At 39.0% G+C, this 21,176-nt stretch overlaps 3 protein-coding genes across 6 annotated transcripts; 2 read left to right on the top strand and 1 right to left on the bottom strand.

The window, feature by feature from the left end:
* Positions 1-49: 49 nt before the first annotated feature.
* On the top strand, positions 50-15,694 carry LOC309708461 (perforin-1-like). 4 transcript variants are annotated; one of them, XM_082536536.1, is made up of 3 exons: positions 50-80; positions 11,819-12,354; positions 13,435-15,694. In XM_082536536.1, exons 1-3 carry the CDS (start codon positions 72-74, stop codon positions 14,600-14,602), a joined length of 1,713 nt encoding a protein of 570 aa, XP_082392662.1. In that variant the 5' UTR covers positions 50-71; the 3' UTR covers positions 14,603-15,694. The 4 variants fall into 4 exon arrangements, with proteins under 4 accessions (XP_082392662.1, XP_082392664.1, XP_082392663.1 ...); XM_082536538.1 differs by having other exon boundaries at positions 71-75; XM_082536537.1 differs by lacking the exon at positions 50-80 and adding an exon at positions 7,188-7,413.
* On the bottom strand, positions 551-1,994 carry LOC309708463 (myeloid-associated differentiation marker-like). Its single transcript, XM_082536541.1, has one exon. It carries the CDS (start codon positions 1,640-1,642, stop codon positions 767-769), a length of 876 nt encoding a protein of 291 aa, XP_082392667.1. The 5' UTR covers positions 1,643-1,994; the 3' UTR covers positions 551-766.
* On the top strand, positions 11,108-19,982 carry LOC309708789 (perforin-1-like; the record flags this gene model as incomplete). Its single annotated transcript, XM_082537078.1, has 2 exons — positions 11,108-11,153; positions 19,443-19,982. The coding sequence occupies exon 2, from the start codon at positions 19,443-19,445 to the stop codon at positions 19,980-19,982; it is 540 nt and encodes a 179-aa protein (XP_082393204.1). The 5' UTR covers positions 11,108-11,153.
* Between the last annotated feature and the right edge of the window lie 1,194 nt (positions 19,983-21,176).

Genomic DNA, 21,176 nt, shown 5'->3' with positions numbered 1-21,176 from the left:
TGCAATGCGGTTTGGGATAGCCAATCGATGTTTTGACAGAGCTGCTTTGCAGGCCTGAGCTGGTGAGGCAGATGTGTAAGGTAAACAGTGTAAAATGTAAATAAGTCGGGAACACTAGTGTACAGTTTTTTTTCTGGCTTATCTTGGGGACACAAAATTTACTAAATTAAAATAAACTCCTTTTGTAGATTATCATAAAAGAAAAAGAAAGCAAATCCATCTTTTATTTTGCTTGTGTGCAGGCTAATCAGTTAAAAAGTGTGTGAATAACAGTCACATCTAATTAGTATTTAAGAGCTAAATGCATTAAAGAAGGATGTTATTTACAGCAGTTTTTATCTTCACAAAAAGGCGCAGCTGACACCTGCTGAAAAATAAACATTGAGTGTAATGTACAGTTAAAAGTTCCCTCCTGTGATTTAAATAGTGGTACTGCTAATGTCGTGTTGCCATCTAGTGTTAGCAACTGGCAACTGGCCCCATTAAACTGATGGTACTGCAGGTTGTGTTAAGGTATGTAATAAAAAGAAAATAATTAGTCTTTCATGTATCAGTTACATTGGAAACAATTTTATTATTAGTCTGAATGCCTTTGGGTTAATTTTCTTTTTTAGACTCTTTATTCTGAATAACTAATTTACAGTTTGATTTGTTAAGCATCATGAGTAACTGTTTAGGAAGTTAATTATAGTTATCATACATTCAACATGTTATTTTCCCCATATTACACCCTTCAGAACACTTTTCACACAATATATGAGGACCTTCACATACGACCCCTGTCACACAACAGTTTGATGGAGAAAGCGAGATCCACTGTGTAAGCTAATAGTGTAATACTGGATATAACGGTTTCCATAATAACCAGCTGTTGTGTTATGGCTTTTTTGTTTTCATTCAGCTGCAGTATCTTGGTAAAACAAATCACTGTGGCCAACATGTAGAGCAGTACTCCAATTAGGGAGAAGCCAGCCAAAAATCTGTCAAAAGGCAGAAGACATCGCCCAGCAAAGTCACCTACTATAACCACCAGTGTAATTAGAGACATGAGGATGCAGACACCATATGACACACCAGAGACCGATAGCTGCCATGCTACTCCATTAAGGAGTTCATGGACCATCTCCACAACCAGAGGTATGATCATACAGCCCCCCCATAGCTGGATGATCTTGAGGAGACCCGGCATGGTGCTCATGTAGCCTCTTTGCTCGTGCGCTTGGGTGCGGAGCACAATTGACTCTGAGGTGTAGGCCAGGAAGGTGAGACCTGAGGCCACTGCAGCCGCCACAGGACGTGGTAGTTCCCCCTTATGATCCATCACCATCCAAGGGAAAATCACAGATGTACTGAAAGTCATCAGTGCCCCCAACACTGCCACCGTCATAGTTAGGTTCTTCCAGGATACTCGGATAAGACTGTGAAACTGGATGATGCTCAGGATGTGGATGAGCAGGGTAATGGTGAAGAAGAAGCACCAGATGAACATACAGAAGATCCTAAAGGTTCTGTTCCAAGTTGTGTTACTATGTTCCACAGAGGCCACAAGACTGAATGCTGTGCAGGTTGTTAGGACTTCCAATGTGCGCACCAGGAAAAGGGGACTGGTGAAGTCTCTGGCCTCTAGTACAATCACAGGCATTGTCACACCGTGCACTCTGAGCGATCTAGCATCCAGCAGTATATTTAGGCGTCTTGAACAATACCTCAGTCTCAGTTCCTCAAGGTTTATTTTTTTTATATCTTGTAGTTCAAAAGTTCAGCCAGCTTGTATAAATCCACAAATATCAGTTTAATCAGGGTTTTGGAGAATAGTCCAGTAGTGTCCATGGAAGCAGTTAACTCAACAAGATCATAATAATACAAAAAAACCTAATAAATCTTGAAATTATTTCACTGTCTTCCTTCCGTTCTCCAGCACCTAAATATGTGTAAAATGAAACTTCAAAACAGCACCTCTTGGAATATATTTCGAAGCACGGTTGGTGTCAAAATAGACCTCGCCTACTTCCTTTTTGAGGTTGCAGCCGTGCACTTTCAGTCTCAGTGGAGGTAGGTGCAAATGGCCACAACAAAAAGCAAATGCAAACAGAGCAATCTTCCTCCTACCTTCAGTTCTCATGAAGCGTTGTTCCTTTTTTTTCTTCTGAAGTAGCAGTAATAAGATAGAGCGGGGTTTTTTTATTGTTTGAAGATGTATGTCGTGCATTTGTTTTAGGACAATATTCACTGATCTGCGGAGTGCTGTAGATCATTTAGAGTTGCTTGGTGGATCTGTTTGTGGGTGTGCCCTGCTGTACTCTCAGGGGAGAATAGGCTGATATTGTAAAGAGCATCTGTTACCCCCCTGCCACTACCACCCCCACCCCTCACTTTTTTGTAACATTTGGAAATAAGTTGTGTTGAGAGCTAGAAGAAAGCTGTAAACATTTTACTGCTTGATTGCATCCATGGGTGTGACTTTGTCTAGCATACACTGTAAATAGATTTACGATGTAGAATCACTGTGTGCGTGCATAATTATCTGCATGCATGTTTTCACAGGGAAGATATAAAAGTGTTCCCGTGTGTACATGTATTTATACAAGCACAAGATAATCTCTGTGGAAATAACCAATCTCTTTGCCTCTGTGTTTTGCCACATGTCCTGTTTGTGTTATATATAGATGCTGTATACACCATTTCCCCAGTTACCGCAGTCTCAAGGCAAAAACTTTGACAGAAAGCTAAAGACACATCTGATAAGCAGCTGAGGTAATGGCTGTGATGCGTGTATCAGGGTTTTGAACACATCTGTATATAGCTTAACAAGAACCCAGATCTAAGACCAAGGCTTGTCTCAGTTTCAAAGATAAGTTTCAGAAGTTCCTTTTTAAAAAATCTCTTTTTACAAGATGTTACTGTAAAAACCCACATGATGAATGGCTTACATTTCTGATTCCTTATAGTGCCCTCATGTGGTAACAAAATGAAATGCAACTTTTTAAACTTACCACAGAATTTCAGTAATGATGGAAGGCTGTCTGTAGTTATGGATAAGCAGCAGCAGAGGGTGAACTTGTTTATAATATGAACAAAGAAAATCCACCTTAAAATTCTGAGTAATTGCACATATACACTAGTTTATACCCTAGTAGTTTTCCATTCAATTACAAGAATCTAATAGATGGTTTTAAGACAGGGAAAATTAAAAACAGTTCAAGTTCTTACAATTTACTTGGGAAATGTGGCAGGTTTTCATCTGAAACCCTTTCGTCATGTCATCTTTTATATACTGAATTCCCCTTTCTGTAAACTCCTGGTCATTGTGCTATCCTCAATGATGCTTGATTCATAGTGTAAGATCATTTATTAATATTAATATGTGAATGAAAACTTACAAAGAAGACTGGAAACATTAAGCTTGCTTGTTTTAAAAATGGTTGAGCCATATGAGTCTAGTGTGAAAAGTGTGACATTTTGGTTCATGTGTTGCAGCAGCTTTGCTGTTACAAAGTAGGTATATGGCAACAAAGAGAAGAACTGTGCTGTTTTTATTCTGCTTAAATATGTCAGCTGATGCATTTATTTGTTGCATTAACTGACTTATAAACTTTGCAAAGCAGAATATATGTATACCAGTCTTTATATGCTGTTATACCATTTTAGGGATGCATCTGCAAACCTGCAGCACTGACAGTGCACGGTTCCACCACATCACAGGAAGTGATGTCTTTCTTGCGATGACTGTGAGAGTCATTTTTACTCTGAATGTTATTAGCACGATTCTCTGAAATGCCTTCACATGCCATGTAGCCTACTGAGTTTAAATAAAACCTTTACCCTCTGATCGACATTGTGATGATAACCTGAAAATTACAAATAGTACGACAATAAAAAAAGGCTTAACGTACATTTCACTTCATATGTTTTTACCACGTACTTAGTACAGTATTGAGTAGTCAATCGCTAATGGCTTGTACCATTTCCTGGTGATTTTTTTTCCTCAAATTTTGATGCCTTTTGTTTTTATGATTTCATGGTTGCGTTTAGTTTTGAGCCTTGAAAGCTGTAAGTGGTTGTACAGCTAATTATTTTATTACTGAGAGGTTCTTTGATGCTTGATGAATCATGAGAGATATTCTAGCAGCCTGAGTCCATGGTAGCATAACTCAGCGGCAGTTTAAGCTCCAACTTTAGCAAAAAGGAAATTTTAAACTCTGACAAGTAGAGCTTTATCTGACAACCAAACTGCTTCCATTCTACTTGTAAAAACTCTGGGAGACACAAGTAATCAGTTATGGAAAAAGTACATTCTGTAGGTCTCAAACTAAGTGCATCTTCCCTGTATGTGTTCAGACGTATTGGGCATTTGGCTAACAATTCACTGCAAAGCAAACTAATAAGATGCAGTGTTGTGACCTTTGAGTGCCTTTCTTTTTTACAATAAATAGTATTGTGTGCTTTTATTCCGTTGAAATCCTGAAAGTAAGTCGACATTAACATACTAAAAACTTTTACATATTGTGAACTTTGCAGTATGTTTGATCATGTGTCAGATCAGTCTTTATATTTCTTTTAATAAACTGTACTGTACTGTTTAGTCAGAAAAGTTGCAGCAACAACAAAGCACAGTTCACACTGTTAACACTGTGTAATTTTAACACTGACTGCCTAATAATTCTGTGAAATGTTTTCCAACACCATGTACTGACAGTGTAAACACCCCCACCTACCCACCCCACAGACACGCACATGCTCACTCTAACCCTCAATCATAGTTTAGACAATTTGAACTTCATCATACTATTAAACCAATAATAGACATGAACTTTTTTTCATGATACCCTTTATTAAAATCTAGTCTGATGGATGTAGGTGGTAGTGTGTAACAAACAGCGTTCAAACGAAAAACACGAAACAAACCATAAAAGCAGACTTCATATGCACTTTTATTGTTAACTGGATGGAAATTTTCGGTACAATTCATGGCAAAAATATACACATACTGCAGTGTGCCAAGAAATCAATAAACTCACAAGGACAATGATAATATCTCTTGATTGAATTCCTCTTCTCAATGACAAGATTATTAAAGAGCACGAGCTTTCTTTTTTGCTAAAGGGTGGATTTAACTCTGAATAAGCTTTAAGCTGGAATTGTGTTAATGTTTACTGACTTCTTACCAGGAACTGCATTAGAAATGTCAAGTTGGCTTCAGTGGTTTTACTGCAGAAGAACTTAATCTTGAATTCTTAATGTGCAATAAAAAACAGTTATAACTAAAATGGTGGTTATTGATGAGACACATTTATAAGACAAATATGTGCTATAATTGATATAAATCTAATGCAAGCTTAATAAGGTTTCCCTATTCAGCTAAATTAGTCAGATTACATCAGACCACAAAGTATTGAAAACAAGATAAGCTAAAAAATAAACTAAAGAAAGATAAGCTGCATTTGAATAAAGGAAAATGGTGTAAGTACTTGGTTTATGTGGTATGAGAATAACACAGTCTGTGTTGGTTGAATACTACGGGTTGGTTGTGTATTGTTTAAGACCCTGAAATGTGTGTTACTGTTAGGGCATCTTATATATTCTAACTCAAATCGTGATGTTCTCTGTAGTCTAATCAAATAGTTTTTGAGCCTAATTCTAACCAGGCAGTGATTAAAAATGAAACTAAACAGTGGGTGAAACAGAAAACAAACTGCGGTCTCCAGCTTCACACTTTGGCCACTGTAACTGGTCACCTATGGGTATTTTAGGCCTTTGTTGGGTACTTGGTGGCTCCGGGGTGTCTGACTGAGTGTTTAGGTGTGATTGGTGAGCTGTTTCCTTGGGGGATGTGGCCAGGGGTGGCTTGGGCCTCTTTGTCGTGTGGTGGGGGCTCTGCTAGGTGTTGGGTGGTACTCGGGGTCTGGGACCCCATCCTCAGCTCGTGCTGAGGTGGCCGTTCTCTGGCGGGGGTTGGCTGGGATGGACACACGGTTGTCATCGGGAAGTGTGGCCTCAGATCTTCAGCTCTCTTGACTGTCCTCGGTCTCCTCTCTTTGTTTCGGCCTTTAGGTGCTGCGTATCGTTTGAGTGTGCTTTGTTACCGATGCAGCAGTTGGAGTCCTAGCATATCTGTTTGCTTCATCCTTGACCCCCCCCCCCCCCCCCCCCACACACACACACACATACTGTTTTCTCTCTTTTTTCCTGGTCCTTTTCTTCGTCCATTCCTCCACTCCAGCAATATTATGAATTACTGTATAAAATGAAATAAATGAATGAAGCAAAAACATCAACAAGAAGAGTCTACTGTGCTCCTCTTGGGAAAGCAAACATGTTTGGCACAACAAAGCATTCGGACCATTATTCTGCTTGCTTCTGAGCAAGACAGGTTTAAAAAAAGAAAAAAAAACAAGGGTAGCTAGGAATAATAAAATAATAAATGGGAAACCTGGGCGAGATGAAGACAAACGTTTAGAGATGCTGACAAGAACACAGGCTCCTGGTTTGATGCTAGCATCTCTCAGATGACTCTTGGATCACTGACAAAAATAAGCATGAATAAACTCATATTTAAAAAAACAAGTTGTTCCTGTATTATGGTTTCTACGGAAACTGCGAAAAACAACAGCTACAACAGGAATCAAAAATTGCACATTTATTTAGTACAGCAGCATGCATAAGACTCTCTAGTCCAATCATCATATAAATCTCTGGGAGTAACAATCAAGGCAACCTCACTAATCAAGGTGTGATGTGGCTGACTGGCACACACAAGGTCACACACACAACAAAAAAACCCCAAAACTTTTTTTAAAAAGTGAGAGGCAAGTTGGCGCAATAGTCCAGCTGACTACCTTCACTTTCTGCTGTCATGCAAAAGCGCTACTGGCTGAAACTGAACACGGGTTACCTCATGTAAAGAGGCTACATTTGTGTGTATAGTCGTTTCGCCTGATCTAGAATTAAGCTGCATATCTGAGCCCTAGTCTTTTAAATGTCCCAATTCCTAATTAATGTAGCAGAGAAGTAGGTAGACGTTTCACAGCTTGCCGAGAGAGGGTGCATGCGCAGACGTTTTATGTTGGAGACTCGGAGACGTCCGTCAGTAACGTGATTCCCGGAACGGTGCTCCTCACGGACAGTCAGTTTACTTTACTGTTTAGAACTTACCGGTGTAAAGTATTTACTAAAACGCGCACGAAAGAGTTTACGTGTAAATACGCGCGTCACTTCAGTCGTTAGATAATCAGTCCATTTTAATGCTGTTAGGTTGCTCATTTAGTGGAGTCCTACGGTAAAATACATTAAAACAGCAGAATATTTTACATTACAGTTTAAAAACCCTACGCAGATCTAATTAAAAAGTTAATCCACGCACACACAGGCGGGCTCTCGATCAGCGCCCTCACCCTGCAGCCAGTCAGAAATAAGGTAAACGAAAACAAATGCAGCGAAAAATTCAAATCGCAAAAATTGTTACAAGCGTGATACCGGAATTACAGATATTTTTAAGAACACGTGAGTGTTGGTTTTTATGAGCAGCGACTTTATGAGCAGTTACTTGCTCTTCCCAGCTGAAAATTCCTGCGCGCTCCCAGAGACACCGCCGTATGCTCATTTGGAATTAATCAAAGGGATGTGCTTCTTTATGCCACTAGCAAATGTGGGGCGATCGTGACTCAAGAGTTGGGAGTTCGCCTTGTAATCGGAAGGTTGCCGGTGTTGTGCCAAAAAGTGATTGTCTGCCAAAAACTGATTTCCGGTATTTGCCAAAAAGCGATTGCTCATATTTAAAGTGCTATAAGTAACTTGTTGGGCTATAATATGTTAAACATATGTCAAATGCATCCCTTATGGATGACATAAAGTCATCTTGAGCCACAAACAACATTCGTGTAGCAAGATACAAGCCGCAATCAGTTTTTGGCAGCGACTTTTATATAACCTTTATTTATGCAGTAAAAAAAATCTCATTAACATTAAAAATGTATTTTGTAAGAGTAAGTTGCCCAACAGGACAGCAGAAATGGCAGCAAATATTACAATAGTTCTGTAAAAATATTTTAAGTGGGGATAAAGGACCGGATTGGTTATAATGTAAGTACAAGTTGTAAAGATACTTAAAAAACAGATAATGTTTTAATTCTTTATGTAACCCCTTTGTATCCCCTGTTCACCGAAGTCTATTTACGAACATACGTAAAGATATTACACATAAAAAATACACAGAAACACTGGAAATCAGTTTTTGGCAGACAATCACTTTTTGGCACAACACCTGTTCGAGCCCTGGCTCGGACAGTCTCGGTCGTTGTGTCCTTGGGCAAGACACTTCACCCGTTGCCTACTGGTGGTGGTCAGAGGGCCCGGTGGCGCCAGTGTTCGGCAGCCTCGCCTCTGTCAGTGCGCCCCAGGGTGGCTGTGGCTACAATGTAGCTGCCATCACCAGTGTGTGAATGTGTGGATGACAGGTTGTGTAAAGCGCTTTGGGGTCCTTAGGGACTAGAAAAGCGCTATACAAATACAGGCCATTTACCATTTAGTAAAAAGACAGCATAAGCAGTGTACTGTCAGTGTGGAGGATGGAAATTAGCTGGGACAATTCATGAAACGTGCTGACATCTGGTTATATTCAGGAGTGTGGTTCTTAACACAACCTGTCGACAAAACAATGTCAAATAACACAGACTTATGATCTGAAAACACTGCATCTAAAATCATCAAGTTTAAAACAAGCAGGCTATAGGATGAGACAAGGTTCACTGTATGCCCACATGTATGCCCACATGCAGCCACCCACTGTGTGAGATTAAGCTAAGGCTTTTTAAAAAGTCATATAAGAAGTCCTTATTGTATTTAGGTGGACAGTAAATCACAACACATAACACTGGGTTAGAGCAGTCCTGCTCAAATAAGGTCAATTAAACACTGGAGGAAAATGAGGGAGAAAGCTGCTTACAGTCATATATACTCCAAAAAACAGTTTCTATTCCCCCACCTTGGCCTGAAGTCTGGGGAGAATTAAATTAAGCACAGTTAGGCAGTGCCCAGTAGTATTCACTTGTCTGTAGTCATACACAAATAACCTTAAGTAACATTCCAATCTTAATCCATAGGGTTTAATATGGTGTTGACCCACACTTTGCTAATATAACAGCATCAGCTCTTATATTCAGGCAAGAAGACCTGGCTTACTCTATTTCATCCCAAAGGTGTCCTATGAGATTGAGGTCAGGATTCTGCGTAGGCCCGTCAAGTTCTTCCACACCAAACATGCTCATCCATGTTTTTATGGAACTTGCTTTGTGCAGTGGGGTGGAGTTACGTTGGAATAGGTGTGAATAGACTGCACAATAGACTGGAGGGTGTTCGCTCTGTGTTGTAGCGTCCTGATGACACCCAGTTTGTGCTCCAGTGGATGATGAGAGTCAAACCTTAAATACTGTTCTGAATATGTTGGTTTACGGTACACATAAACTCTTACATGTCCCCCGTTACTGATAGAAATCTCAGAGTCTAAGAAGGCTAACATGTCATTTTTCATATCCTTCCTAGTGAAGTTGATGTGTTGGTCCACCGAATTAATGTTATCTGTGAATTTTTACCCAGGTGTCATCCACATACCTGAACCAATGACTTGATGGTGTTCCAGGGTAGGATAACAAAGCCCTCTTTTCCACTTCTTCCATGTACAAGTTGGCCACAATAGGTGAAACCGAGGAACCCATGGCACACCCATGTTTCTGCCTGTAGTACTGACCCTTGTATGTGACATTGGAGGGATTCGGACACAGTTCCAAGAGCAAACACACTTGGTTGGTGCTGAAGGTGGTCGTGTTTCTGTAATCTCTTACAAACTACCTCCACTGCTTCAGTGACTGGAACACAAGTGAACAGACATGTAACATCATACAAGACCAATATTTCATCTGCCTCCATAATGATTTCACTTCCCTTCTCAACAAAATCCAAGGTGTTCTGGTTGTGGTGTTTAGAGCTGCCTGCCAGCAGGTTGAAGATCCAAGACAGAAACTTGGGTGACCAAGTTGATCACGAAGACAATTTGTCTTAAAGGTACACCCTGTTTATGTATCTTCGGTAAACCATATAGACTTGGTGTAGCTTCCCCTGGGTATAGCCTGTGGTATGAGGTCTGGTCCATAGTATTGTCTTCGTCTAACTGCTATCACCTTCTTCAAGTTCTCATATTTTGGCTAAAAATTTTTCTGCTAATTATTGTTGCCCCATAACTGACTAGACCTAGATTCTAGTACAGATGAAGAAGTGGCGTTTTGATTGTGCCTTGTTATTGTTGCACATTTAATAAATAAATGTTTCTTCTTAATAAGATTTTATTATCTAAAATTTGTAATTCTATATAATAAATTTTATATAATATATTCTTAAAATAGTTTGTAAGAAATTATTATATAATTTTGCTGACAAAAGCAAAGCTGTCATGGGACTCTGCAGGCCGGTCAAAAACGACACCCTTACTACTTCCATAGGAATGCAAGGTAAGTAACGGCCAGGTGCTGATAATCCAGTGCACTTGATTGACTGATTATCAGCATGTCTGGCCACGTGTATAGAAGCAGAGGATTTGGCAGTTTGGGCTGGTCTGCAGTATTCAGGTGTATATTAACACAATGTCGCAATCTTCCTAGGAGTGGATGTTCTAGCAAATTTGTTTGGGTGTTGTTTTGTGCTTGTTTTGCATCCACAGCATTCAGCATTCATTCTTGCAATCACTGAATCGACCATGAACTTTTTTGTATACCAAAGTTAGTCTGACACCTAAATCCACCGAAACTTGGTCTTGCAGCAGGACAATAATCCAAAGCACAGTTTGGCTGGAAAAAAAAAGAATCAAGGCCCAGTTCAGAACTCAGGGGACTGAAATGCTGTTGAGTGCTGCAATATCTGCATAACTGCAAGATATTGCTGGTAAGGAGGATTTCACAATGGGTGTACTTAACCTTTGTTTTATTTCAATGTGTAAAGAGCAATAGTTTCCACACACATTAAATATGTGTGAAGGAAGTAAAACTGGTGCGCATATGACATTGACTTTTTATATGTTCAGTATAAAAACGCAACGTCTTCATCTGTACAACAGTCTAGATCAGATCATAGACTGTACTAACCAAAGCCTGCGGTCAACTGTCAAAGTAAGACCACCAAGTCCTTTGTTTCTTTAAGAATGATTACATGCAGGGTTAACAAGTTTAATAGCCTTTTATCTATAAATTGTTGTTTGCATGCCCACACTTTATGAACGTGGAGAAATTCGATTTTTTTTTTAAAGATATCTTAGCAGCATTTGTTTTCTGGAATTTTTTTAGGACAGTAAAGTCTGTCTAAATGTTTTCAAAGTGTACTCAACTTCTCACCAGATTAAGAAAAGCAAGCAATTTTTGTCTTTTTTTCCTTTTATATTACATTGTTTTGCAGTGGTCTACTTTAACATTTCTCTTCGTCTCTTTTTGTATCTTTACTGTGCTAAATAAGAACTGGTACTTCACTTTAGTATGCACAGGTACAATAGAAAATCACAGTAAACACAACTTTACCACTGTTTGGTTTAATTTAAAAAGCTGCCAGGGTAGAGTGAGGTAGGTACTGAGGCAGGATATAGGTTGACCACTCATACTCATACCACTACATAGACACAAAAGTTTAACTGTGTGATTTCTGGTTTCACATACATCTCCACTGAGAAATGACAAATTATTTGGGGGTGAAGTGAACATTTGAAAAATACTCTATTATATTGGTCATTTTTTTATATTTAAAGTTTAATCATCATTTAATCTCTTCTCATTGTTCCATTCAGATGGCAAAGCTGTGGCACGTCCTACTCCTGTGTTGGGCATGGAGTCCCCTGTGCCTTCCTTCCAGTGTGAGCTTCATTGGTACACCACAGGAGTGTGAAAAGGCTCACTTTGTCCCTGGTTACAACTTGGGTGGTGAAGGCTTTGACATTGTGACGATGGAGAGAAAAGGTGCCTATGTGATCGACACTGAAACATGGAAGATTGGAAATGGTAACTGTAGGATGTACTGTAACCGTTACATGAATGGCGAGAAACAGAAGGTCCCTGTTGCTGTGGTGGACTGGAGAACCCTGCCCAAGTGCAGTTTGAAGGTCTCCAGTGTGGTCTATGATTCTGTTGAAACTCTTGTCAGTGACTCGACATCATCTGTATCCAACAACTGGACAATTGGCCTTGACGTCCCGGTAGATCCTTCAGCAAAGGTTGGGGTTGGCTTAGGAGGTTCTCACTCAAGAGATTCCACCTTTGCCATGAAAAAGTCAAAACAAGACCGCTACACCTTCTTACACCATTCGATCAACTGTAAATTCTATGGGTGAGTATGTCAGGGAATATTTATGGAAGCCCGTTTCCGAAACTCGAAATTTTGAGAAATGTAACTCGAAATTTCGAGTTAGCTCTGCCAATCAGTAATCTACGTGGAATGCGCACTCAAAACTGGATCGCAACAAATCGGCGCTTTCGAGAGTATGTTTGCTGATAGTAACACCATGTGATTCAGCTAATAACACAAGGATTTCATATTTTGTGAAGCCACACTGAAAATAATCAGCAATTTGTGCATTCAGGACTGACTGTAATAGTGGTAGCTTAGCTGTAGCATTTGTAGCTGAGGGCTTCAGCTTCTGGGTAACAAAGAAATGACGTAATTCACATAGATTACTGATTGGCAGTGCTAGCTCAAAATTTGGAGTTATTAACTCCAAATTTTGAGAAAAGTAAGTCAAAATTTCGAGCTACTTTTATTCTAAATTTCGATAAAATAACTCTAAATTTTGTGTTATGGATACATTTTTTTAGTGACAGAAATGCACTTTTTTTTATAATAACAAATTTTATTTCATTTGAATTTATGTGACGTCAAACAGATTTTCAATTATGTGTCACATATAGCCTATTTTAATTTTAAGTATGTAAAACATTACAGAAAAAAACGTCAGTGTAAAAAAGCCCTATCATATATAGAAAATGTTCACAGTTATTGAAGCACATCGTTAAGTTTGAGTTTTCCTTGTTTCTGTGTTTGGATTAATTATTGTTCCTCAATATGGCTGGCAATGGTTAATGTATTTGGCAGATATAATGTAAAACGGATGACGAACATCTAGTTGACATGAACTCAATATGCAAACTTATTATAATGATTTTTAAGACAATGCTCCCTGGTGCAATATACTGTGAAAAGCTAAAAATGATGCCCTCCTGCTCCCAGTCTGTATACTTTGCTAAGCCATCCACTGGATCAGATTGGCCAGTGAGTCATATGTTTGACAACACTGTTTCTTAATAGTTTGCTGCCATTTCCTCTGCGATTAATAAAGTATTATGATTTGACTTAAAGGAAACAAAATCTAAGGTGATTCACTTTTCTGTGATATGCTTTTCTGTTCCACAGCTACAGACTGGCAACAAGTCCTCCTTTGAGTCAAGAATTTAAGTCGGCTTTGGATATTCCCCCTTATTCCTCTAAAACTGCGCCATTATATCACAATCTGATTGACACTTATGGAACACATTACATCACACAAGTGTCTCTTGGAGGTGAAATTAAAGCAACCACTGCTGTCAAGACCTGCATGGCTACAATGAATGGACTAACAGATACTGATGTTAGTGACTGTTTGTCAGTTGAAGCTTCAGCTACTTTTACAAATTCTGCCAGTATTAATGCCACAATTGACCACTGTCAGAGAAAGAAAAACAAGTTGGGGTCTAATCAAAGTTTCAGCAGTTCATTTAATGAGCGGCGCACAGAGGTCATTGGTGGAGATATTGATGGAGGTGATATCCTCTTTGTAGGTCAATCTGACCCCTCGGCCTATAAAAACTGGCTCATTTCTCTTAAAAGTATCCCTGATGTGGTCCAATACAACTTAAAACCCCTACACACCATACTGCCATTAAATCATCCTGCCAGGGCGGGACTGAAGCAACAAGTGGAGCAGTACATTAAGAAAAATGCAGTGCTGAAGAAATGTTCAGAAACCTGTAAGATTGGGCACCGATCAAACGCAAGAGATCCTTGTGCTTGTGTCTGCAACAGTAACCAGAACATCAAGTCAAACTGCTGTCCTGCTGGGAAAGGTCTGGCAACCTTAAAGGTGTTCAAACTTTATGCAAAGGGTCTGTATGGTGACAAGTGGACTGAGACAGATGGTTCAGTGGAGGTGACATATGGTGATCAGAAAAAGCGCACTGATATTATAAGTAATGATGACAACCCTAGATGGAGAGAAACATTTGAGTTTGGAACCATCACCATCAACATGAAAAACAAACTTAAATTTGCTGTGTATGATGAGGACACTTACTGGAACAGTGATCTGTTAGGCGAGTGTTCATTTGATCTGCGAGCAGGGAAGGTGAGCGACAGCTGCATGCTGAATCATGGGACCTTCTTCTTTTCCTACATCGTAGAGTGTGCACCAAGTCTTAGTGGGAACCAGTGTCAGGAGTATATCCCCTCGGCCATGAGTCCGTCTTTGGCTGAGGTTTTCCACACCAGAAATGGGGTTCTTCTTGGAAAGATTGGGAATAAGTATGAGGAGTCAGTAAATGAGTGATTTTAAACCAAATGTCATTGTTAGGAAATGAGTCAGGGGGAGATGATTATGTACTGGATATCTGTTTGCTTATGTTTTTGCTTTTTATTGCAGCTAAAATATTTACATTTATTTGTTCAGTGGGTGTAATGCATGAAGAAGTCATGACAAAGAACAGTTGCCCCAGTTTGTTTTAGGTGTGAAGGAAGTAAAACTAGCACACGCCTTTGTGGGTTTTAAAGTAGTTAAAAACAAAATCTGTGACAACAGCAGACTCAAGTCTCCACTTCTAGATCAGTTAGTAAAGCATAGGCCGAATAATAGATCTATGCTGCTCTATCGATCAGAGCCTGCTGTTCACCGTCAGTGTAATACTACAAAATGCTTTGTCATTTTTAAAACATTCTTGAGTAGCACAATTGTTCACATGTGCGTCTCCAGTGAGTAATGTGTGAAAAGGTTTAGAGCTGCAGTGCATGTGTGAAAACTGTTTTAATGTATTGGGAAAAAGTTGAGAATGTTTAACTTTTGTTATTTTTGTTTTTTTATCCATGTCATTTCATATCTTCTCATTCTTAAATGGTTCCATACAGATGGCAAAGCTGCGGCACCTCCTGCTTCTGTGCAGGGCTGTCTGGTTAGAATGTAAACTGCATCTGTCATGTTCATGTCTATTCAAGTTTCAGACATTGCATTTTATATCCAGACTGCGCTGCTTCTTCTGTATTACACTTTCACGTACTGCAAATTTGTAACTGTGCAGCTCATATAAGTTACAACTGTCCACTTCATTTGTGTCTTGCAGAGTACGGTATATAAACTCAGGACATGGCTGATCAATACAAGCATCATTCCATACTTTCTGTGTTGGAGTTTACTGCAGACTAACCATACAGTTTAAGTTTGTATTTAGAATTTGTATCTTTTTACTTATTCTCTATGTCAGAGTACAGTATCCTACCATTTGCACTATGTGTAAACCTGGAGCTTTATAATTTGTCTCTTTGCATACATTTACATGGCTGAGATGACAATAAAGTTCACTTTGACTTTTACTTCATGGGTCACATACAACCCAGTGTGAATTTAAGTGGGATCAAACTGTTGAATTACAACAAAAAACTATTTTAATAAAAGTACTATTGCTGAAAACTTTGACATTTAATAAATGATACTTTATAAAGAAAATTAATATATTTGAGTTCTTCCTGTTTCATTTTGGATAATGTGTTTGTCAGTAAGAAGGATGTAAAGCTGATGATGAGATTCACTCATGATGTGATCTTATGACTTGCAAGATCATTCTTCCTGGTTTCAAAACAATGAGAAGCAGAAATTGTTGCCCTCCTTCTCTGAAACTGTCCACTTTAAAAAGCCAGCAGTTGGCCTGTGGGTCAAATGTTTGAAGCTTATTTTGGAAATATGAAGTAAATCCATACATATGTGAACTAGTTGTGTTTGTGAGGTTTTAATTGGCCTTTGTAAAGGGGCCAAACAATAATACAGAGTACAACAGCAGTCTGCATGGCTTTTTACAAAGGTAAATAACAATCATAAAATCATTTAGAAACACAATTTATCTACATGGTCACAGAATACAGTCAGAACATTCAGTGCAAAATGTAACTTATACATTTAAGTATATTTTGTGTTAAAGGGCTTCTGTGGCCTTTGTTGCTCAGCTTTAACTATATGAGTCCTTCCCATCAACTCAGTTGCACCACACTGTTATCTGTGTAGGCTAAACCTATTTGATGCAGAGGGCCTCACAATATCCGATTTTCACTGCACATCAATTCATTTGTAGTTGAAAGGTGAACTTACTGTAACATCAACAGAAAAGTATAGTAAAGAAGTAATTTAAAAATAATAACTATACAAGAATATGCCATATTGTGAGTGAATGGAATCTGGTAGGAAAGTTATCCAAACCACATAACACACACATCTGGGAATATCAGCAAGATCCCCGAAACACACGCACACACTGGTGTCAGGTTGAGGTGAGCAACAGCCTTTTTATTTGTGACAACATGGACTGCGGTTTCTTAGCCTTTCAGTTCAGCACGCAGACACACTGGATGGCTGCCACCGACTTCTTTCCTGCACACCTGTTCTTCCCGCCCTGTGACCTCACTGCGTCACCCCTCCTCTGCAGCAGGCCAGAGACTACACCTCCGCCACACCAGCAAAACTAATCTTTGATTATCTAAATATTATATGTTATGTTATATAGTAGAAGAGCAGGTAGACGTGTTATGACCTGCTGCAACCAGAGACGTGTTTATGACAGAGATTCGGAGAGATCCGTCAGTTATTTCATTGCTGTTCACGGCAGGTTAATGTGATTCTCAGACCGTTACGGACAGTCGGCTGCTGGCCGTTGAGGTTACCTCAGTCTAGATTTTAATGGTAGTAAATTCTAAACCAGTTTACGTTTAAATACACGTATCACGTCACAGATTAAAAAGAAGAAGAAGAAGTAAAAAAGTGTTCGATAGATAATCATTCAATTATAACGCGGTTAGGTCATGACTAATCTAATTTAAAAAGCCTCTTGTCACCTCTCGAGGCACTGACCTACTTTAAAGACCCACAAAGTTCTGAGCAAGTTGCAGTGGTGATGGTGGGAGGACCTGCGGACACTTTCAGATAGGAAACTTGGTTGAGCTTTACACTTACGTGAGGCTCGGATTAACAATTATTTTTAAAAGATGAAACTTAGATGTTTCAAAGTCTGATATTCTATGTTTGTAAAAGGGTATCATGTCTCTATTTCCTGTCAATCTTTCTTGTTCTTTGCCTATATGGATAACTGTTTGTGGATTGCTAAGAATGTGCAGTGCTGAGTTTGAGGTACTTTGATGAGCAATTCTCATATGTTGGCTAAAAGCTTTTCTGCTAATCACTGTTTCCCCAAGACTCACAAAACGTTTTTTTTTTGAGACTAACAAAGAACTTCAGTTTTGATTGTGCCCTACTGTTGTTGCAGACTTCATACCTAACCATAGCTAATAATTATATAAATATGCATGAGCCACAACTCCTCCACAATGGTGTTAAGGACCATTAAAGCCATATACGAAACGATTACTGAAAGAATTTGCTGCTCAAAGTGGTTTTACAAGGGGTGTACATATTCTTTTCCACAGGATTTTGTTACTCCTGAGAACATTTTCTTTCTCATATGACTGTCTTCACTTACTGGAACATATTAACAAGCCACAACAAAACAGTTCCCCCATGTGTGATATTGGTGTGAACCAGGTAAAACACGTCTTTGTGGGATTGTGGGTTTTAAATTTCTGAGGTATAAAGGAGCGTGGTGCAACCTAAACTTCACTCTTTCATCTTTACTACCCTCTAGGTAAGATAATAGAAGGTACTGACCAAAGCTTTCAGTCAGCTGTCAAGGTAAGACCAACAAGTCCTTTGTTCCGTATGATTTTCTTTTTGCCGTTTGGTTAATACTTTAGTGTAGTGGCTCTGAAAACATTGGTCATGCTCCAGTGGAGCTGCACGAAGTCACTGCATGACCAGTAGAAACTAGATAAGATGGTTAATGTAACAAAACTATGCAAAACAAGAGTTTTTTTTTAAATTCAACTGCTTACAGTTTATTTTGTTATCGTGAAATATTATATGTTCTTAGTTGTTTACAAGGAGTAACATGTTTAGCCAAATATTCTATTTATATTGCTGGCTGCCTGAGTGGTGTCCAAAAAATGACACGGGCTTTATAGATAACTGCAAAACTTTTTATGTTTTGTTATTAGACACAGCATCCATCCCACTTGGAGGGAGCAACTATTATTTCTAGAAATGTGGCTTATCTGGGGGACACCAAAGTGTTCTGAGGCCGGCCGAGAGATATAATCTCCCTCACAGTCCCTGTTAGTAAATTATTTACTAGTTGATCATCATATTTATTTACTTATAATTTACATCATATTTAGCTCCTCAGAATTTGAAAGCCTTGAATCAGAAGTACTTGGCTTGCTGGTGTAACTCTTGTACTCACATCTTAAAGCAGATAACCCATTAGCTGGAGAGGAGATGGTGTCTGAGTAATTTAGAAGGTCTACAACAAATTTGGGTCTAATAAAGGTTATCTTATCTTATCTTATGTTATTTATGCTGGAAAAAGAGTTTCTTGCTTTATAAAATAAAACCCCCTGTAAAGCTACACCTTGCCATTCATCACTGATTAAAGAAAATAAGAACAACCCCAGGCTTCTCTTCAGCACTGTCGCCAGGCTGACATGGTGACTGCTTCTTCACTCTTGAGGATTCATGTACATTAGAATATCAAAGTAGACAAAGCTGCCTGGATAGAGTGAGGAAGAAGCAGGATATATGTTGACAGCTCGCTAGCTATGAATTCAAATGTTACCTGCACATACTTCACATGAGCAAAATCAAATGTAGTCAGAAAAGATAGGATCTTTGGGTGAGGTATAGTGGATATTTTTGGTGTTTAAGTTTACACTGGGGGGCAGCATGGCGGTTAGCACTGTTGCCTCATAGCAAGAAGGTCCATCAGTCCAGGGTCTGTGTGGTGTTTGCATGTTCTCCCTGTGTTTGCTTGGGTTCTTTCTGGGTACTCCGGCTTCCTCCTACAGTCCAAAGACATGCAGTTAGTGGGGATAAGTTAATTGGTAGCTCTAAATTACTTATGGGTTTGAATATGAGTGTGAATGGTTGTCTGTGTCTGTGTGTTAGCCCTGTGACAGACTGGCGACCTGTCCAGGGTGTACCCTGCCTCTTGCCCTAAGAAAGCTGGAATGGAATTTTGCACTGTTTAACTTCCCTTTTGTTCATGTAATTTAATCTCCTCTCATTGTTAAATGATTCCATTCAGATGGCAAAGCTGTGGCACGTCCTGCTCCTGTGTTGGGCATGGAGTCCCTTGTGCCTTCCATCCAGTGTGAGCTTCATTGGTACACCACAGGAGTGTGAAAAGGCTCACTTTGTCCCTGGTTACAACTTGGGTGGTGAAGGCTTTGACATTGTGACGATGGAGAGAAAAGGTGCCTATGTGATCGACACTGAAACATGGAAGATTGGAAATGGTAGCTGTAGGATGTACTGTAACCGTTACATGAATGGCGAGAAACAGAAGGTCCCTGTTGCTGTGGTGGACTGGAGAACCCTGCCCAAGTGCAGTTTGAAGGTCTCCAGTGTGGTCTATGATTCTGTTGAAACTCTTGTCAATGACTCGACATCATCTGTATCCAACAACTGGAAAATTGGCCTTGACATCCCGGTAGATCCTTCAGTAACAGTTGGGGTTGGCTTTGGAGGTTCTCACTCAAGAGATTCCACCTTTGCTATGAAAAAGTCAAAACAAGACCGCTACACCTTCTTACACCATTCGATCAACTGTCATTACTATGGGTGAGTATGTCAGTGGATATTTTTCTTATTTGAGTAATTTTTATTTATTTATTTTTTAATGTATTTCTTCTTTAGTTTAGCATCAAGAGTGATTTAAAATGTCACTGAAGTATTTATTACAATTACTGCAGTGGTGTCAAACATCCCCCCCCCCCACACACACACACACAGGGTCAGGGAGTGTTCTGGAATAATCAAATCATTATATATATATATATATATATATATATATATATACATATATATTTATTTATTTATTTATTATTATTTTTTACATGTTTTTATTGTATGATGTGAAAAGTAAGGGTAATTTTTAAAAATTGATTTTCACCCTTCAAATTGATTTTAGTTTGAATAATGCGATATCGATTTATTAAACCCCCGAATCGACTTTTAAATATTAATGTATTTTGCCAGAAACGCCAGAATCTCAGGTTAAAGCTCACAAAACTGGTTTAACAACTGCCAAATAGCTAAAACAGGTGAAACATCTTCAAGCAACTTAAAGAAGTGCGGTGTTTTTCTTTCCAAGCTCCTTAGACTTCAGAAAGTTACACACACATAACAGGGGCGATAGCTTGTATAGCACACTGTATATTTCATACATAACATCTTCTCCCCACTAAGGTAAGCGACCGCAGCACTGCCCGCAGAAATATTTCACTTTTTTCTTTTCTTTTTTCTTCTTTTCTTTTCTTTCTTTCTTTCTTTTTTTTACAACACGGTAACAAGTGGGTGGCTTAGTGACCCTCACTAGATAATGTCTAACAATTTCTGTAACCTGTATACACTCAGTGTTTCAATAGACTGGTGTGTTTCTGGAGGTATTGTGGTCCGCAGAACTTGTTCAACAGTCTTTTCCTGATGAGATGTACCAGGGTGGAGCAAGGTGTCACTATCACTCTGGGCTGGTGACATTTAGAATAGAATAGAATAGAAAATTTATTGTCATTGCACATGTCACAAGTACAAGGCAACAAAATGCAGTTTGCATCTATCGAGAAAGTGCTTTAGCAATAATATAGATATATTACAAAATATATATTAGCAATAAAAAATGGATCTATTATAGGTATGAGGGTACAAAATATGGGTCTATTATGGTATGTTACAATGTACACGGTATGAAGGTAAGTTATGAATATGCTATAACTACAAGTATGTACAGGCAGTAGTGAGTGTACAAGCTATGTACAGG

Source organism: Aulonocara stuartgranti (genome assembly GCF_965226115.1).
Source record: "Aulonocara stuartgranti genome assembly, chromosome: 6".
NCBI lineage: Eukaryota > Metazoa > Chordata > Actinopteri > Cichliformes > Cichlidae > Aulonocara > Aulonocara stuartgranti.
This window is presented reverse-complemented; position numbering and strand designations above follow the sequence as displayed.

Coding starts and splice junctions, on each gene's coding strand:
- LOC309708461 (XM_082536536.1), top strand. Junction 12,355..13,434: donor ATCAACTGTAAATTCTATGG/GTGAGTATGTCA, acceptor TCTGTTCCACAG/CTACAGACTGGCAACAAGTC.
- LOC309708463 (XM_082536541.1), bottom strand. CDS start 1,642: ATGCCTGTGATTGTACTAGAGGCCAGAGACTTCACCAGTCCCCTTTTC.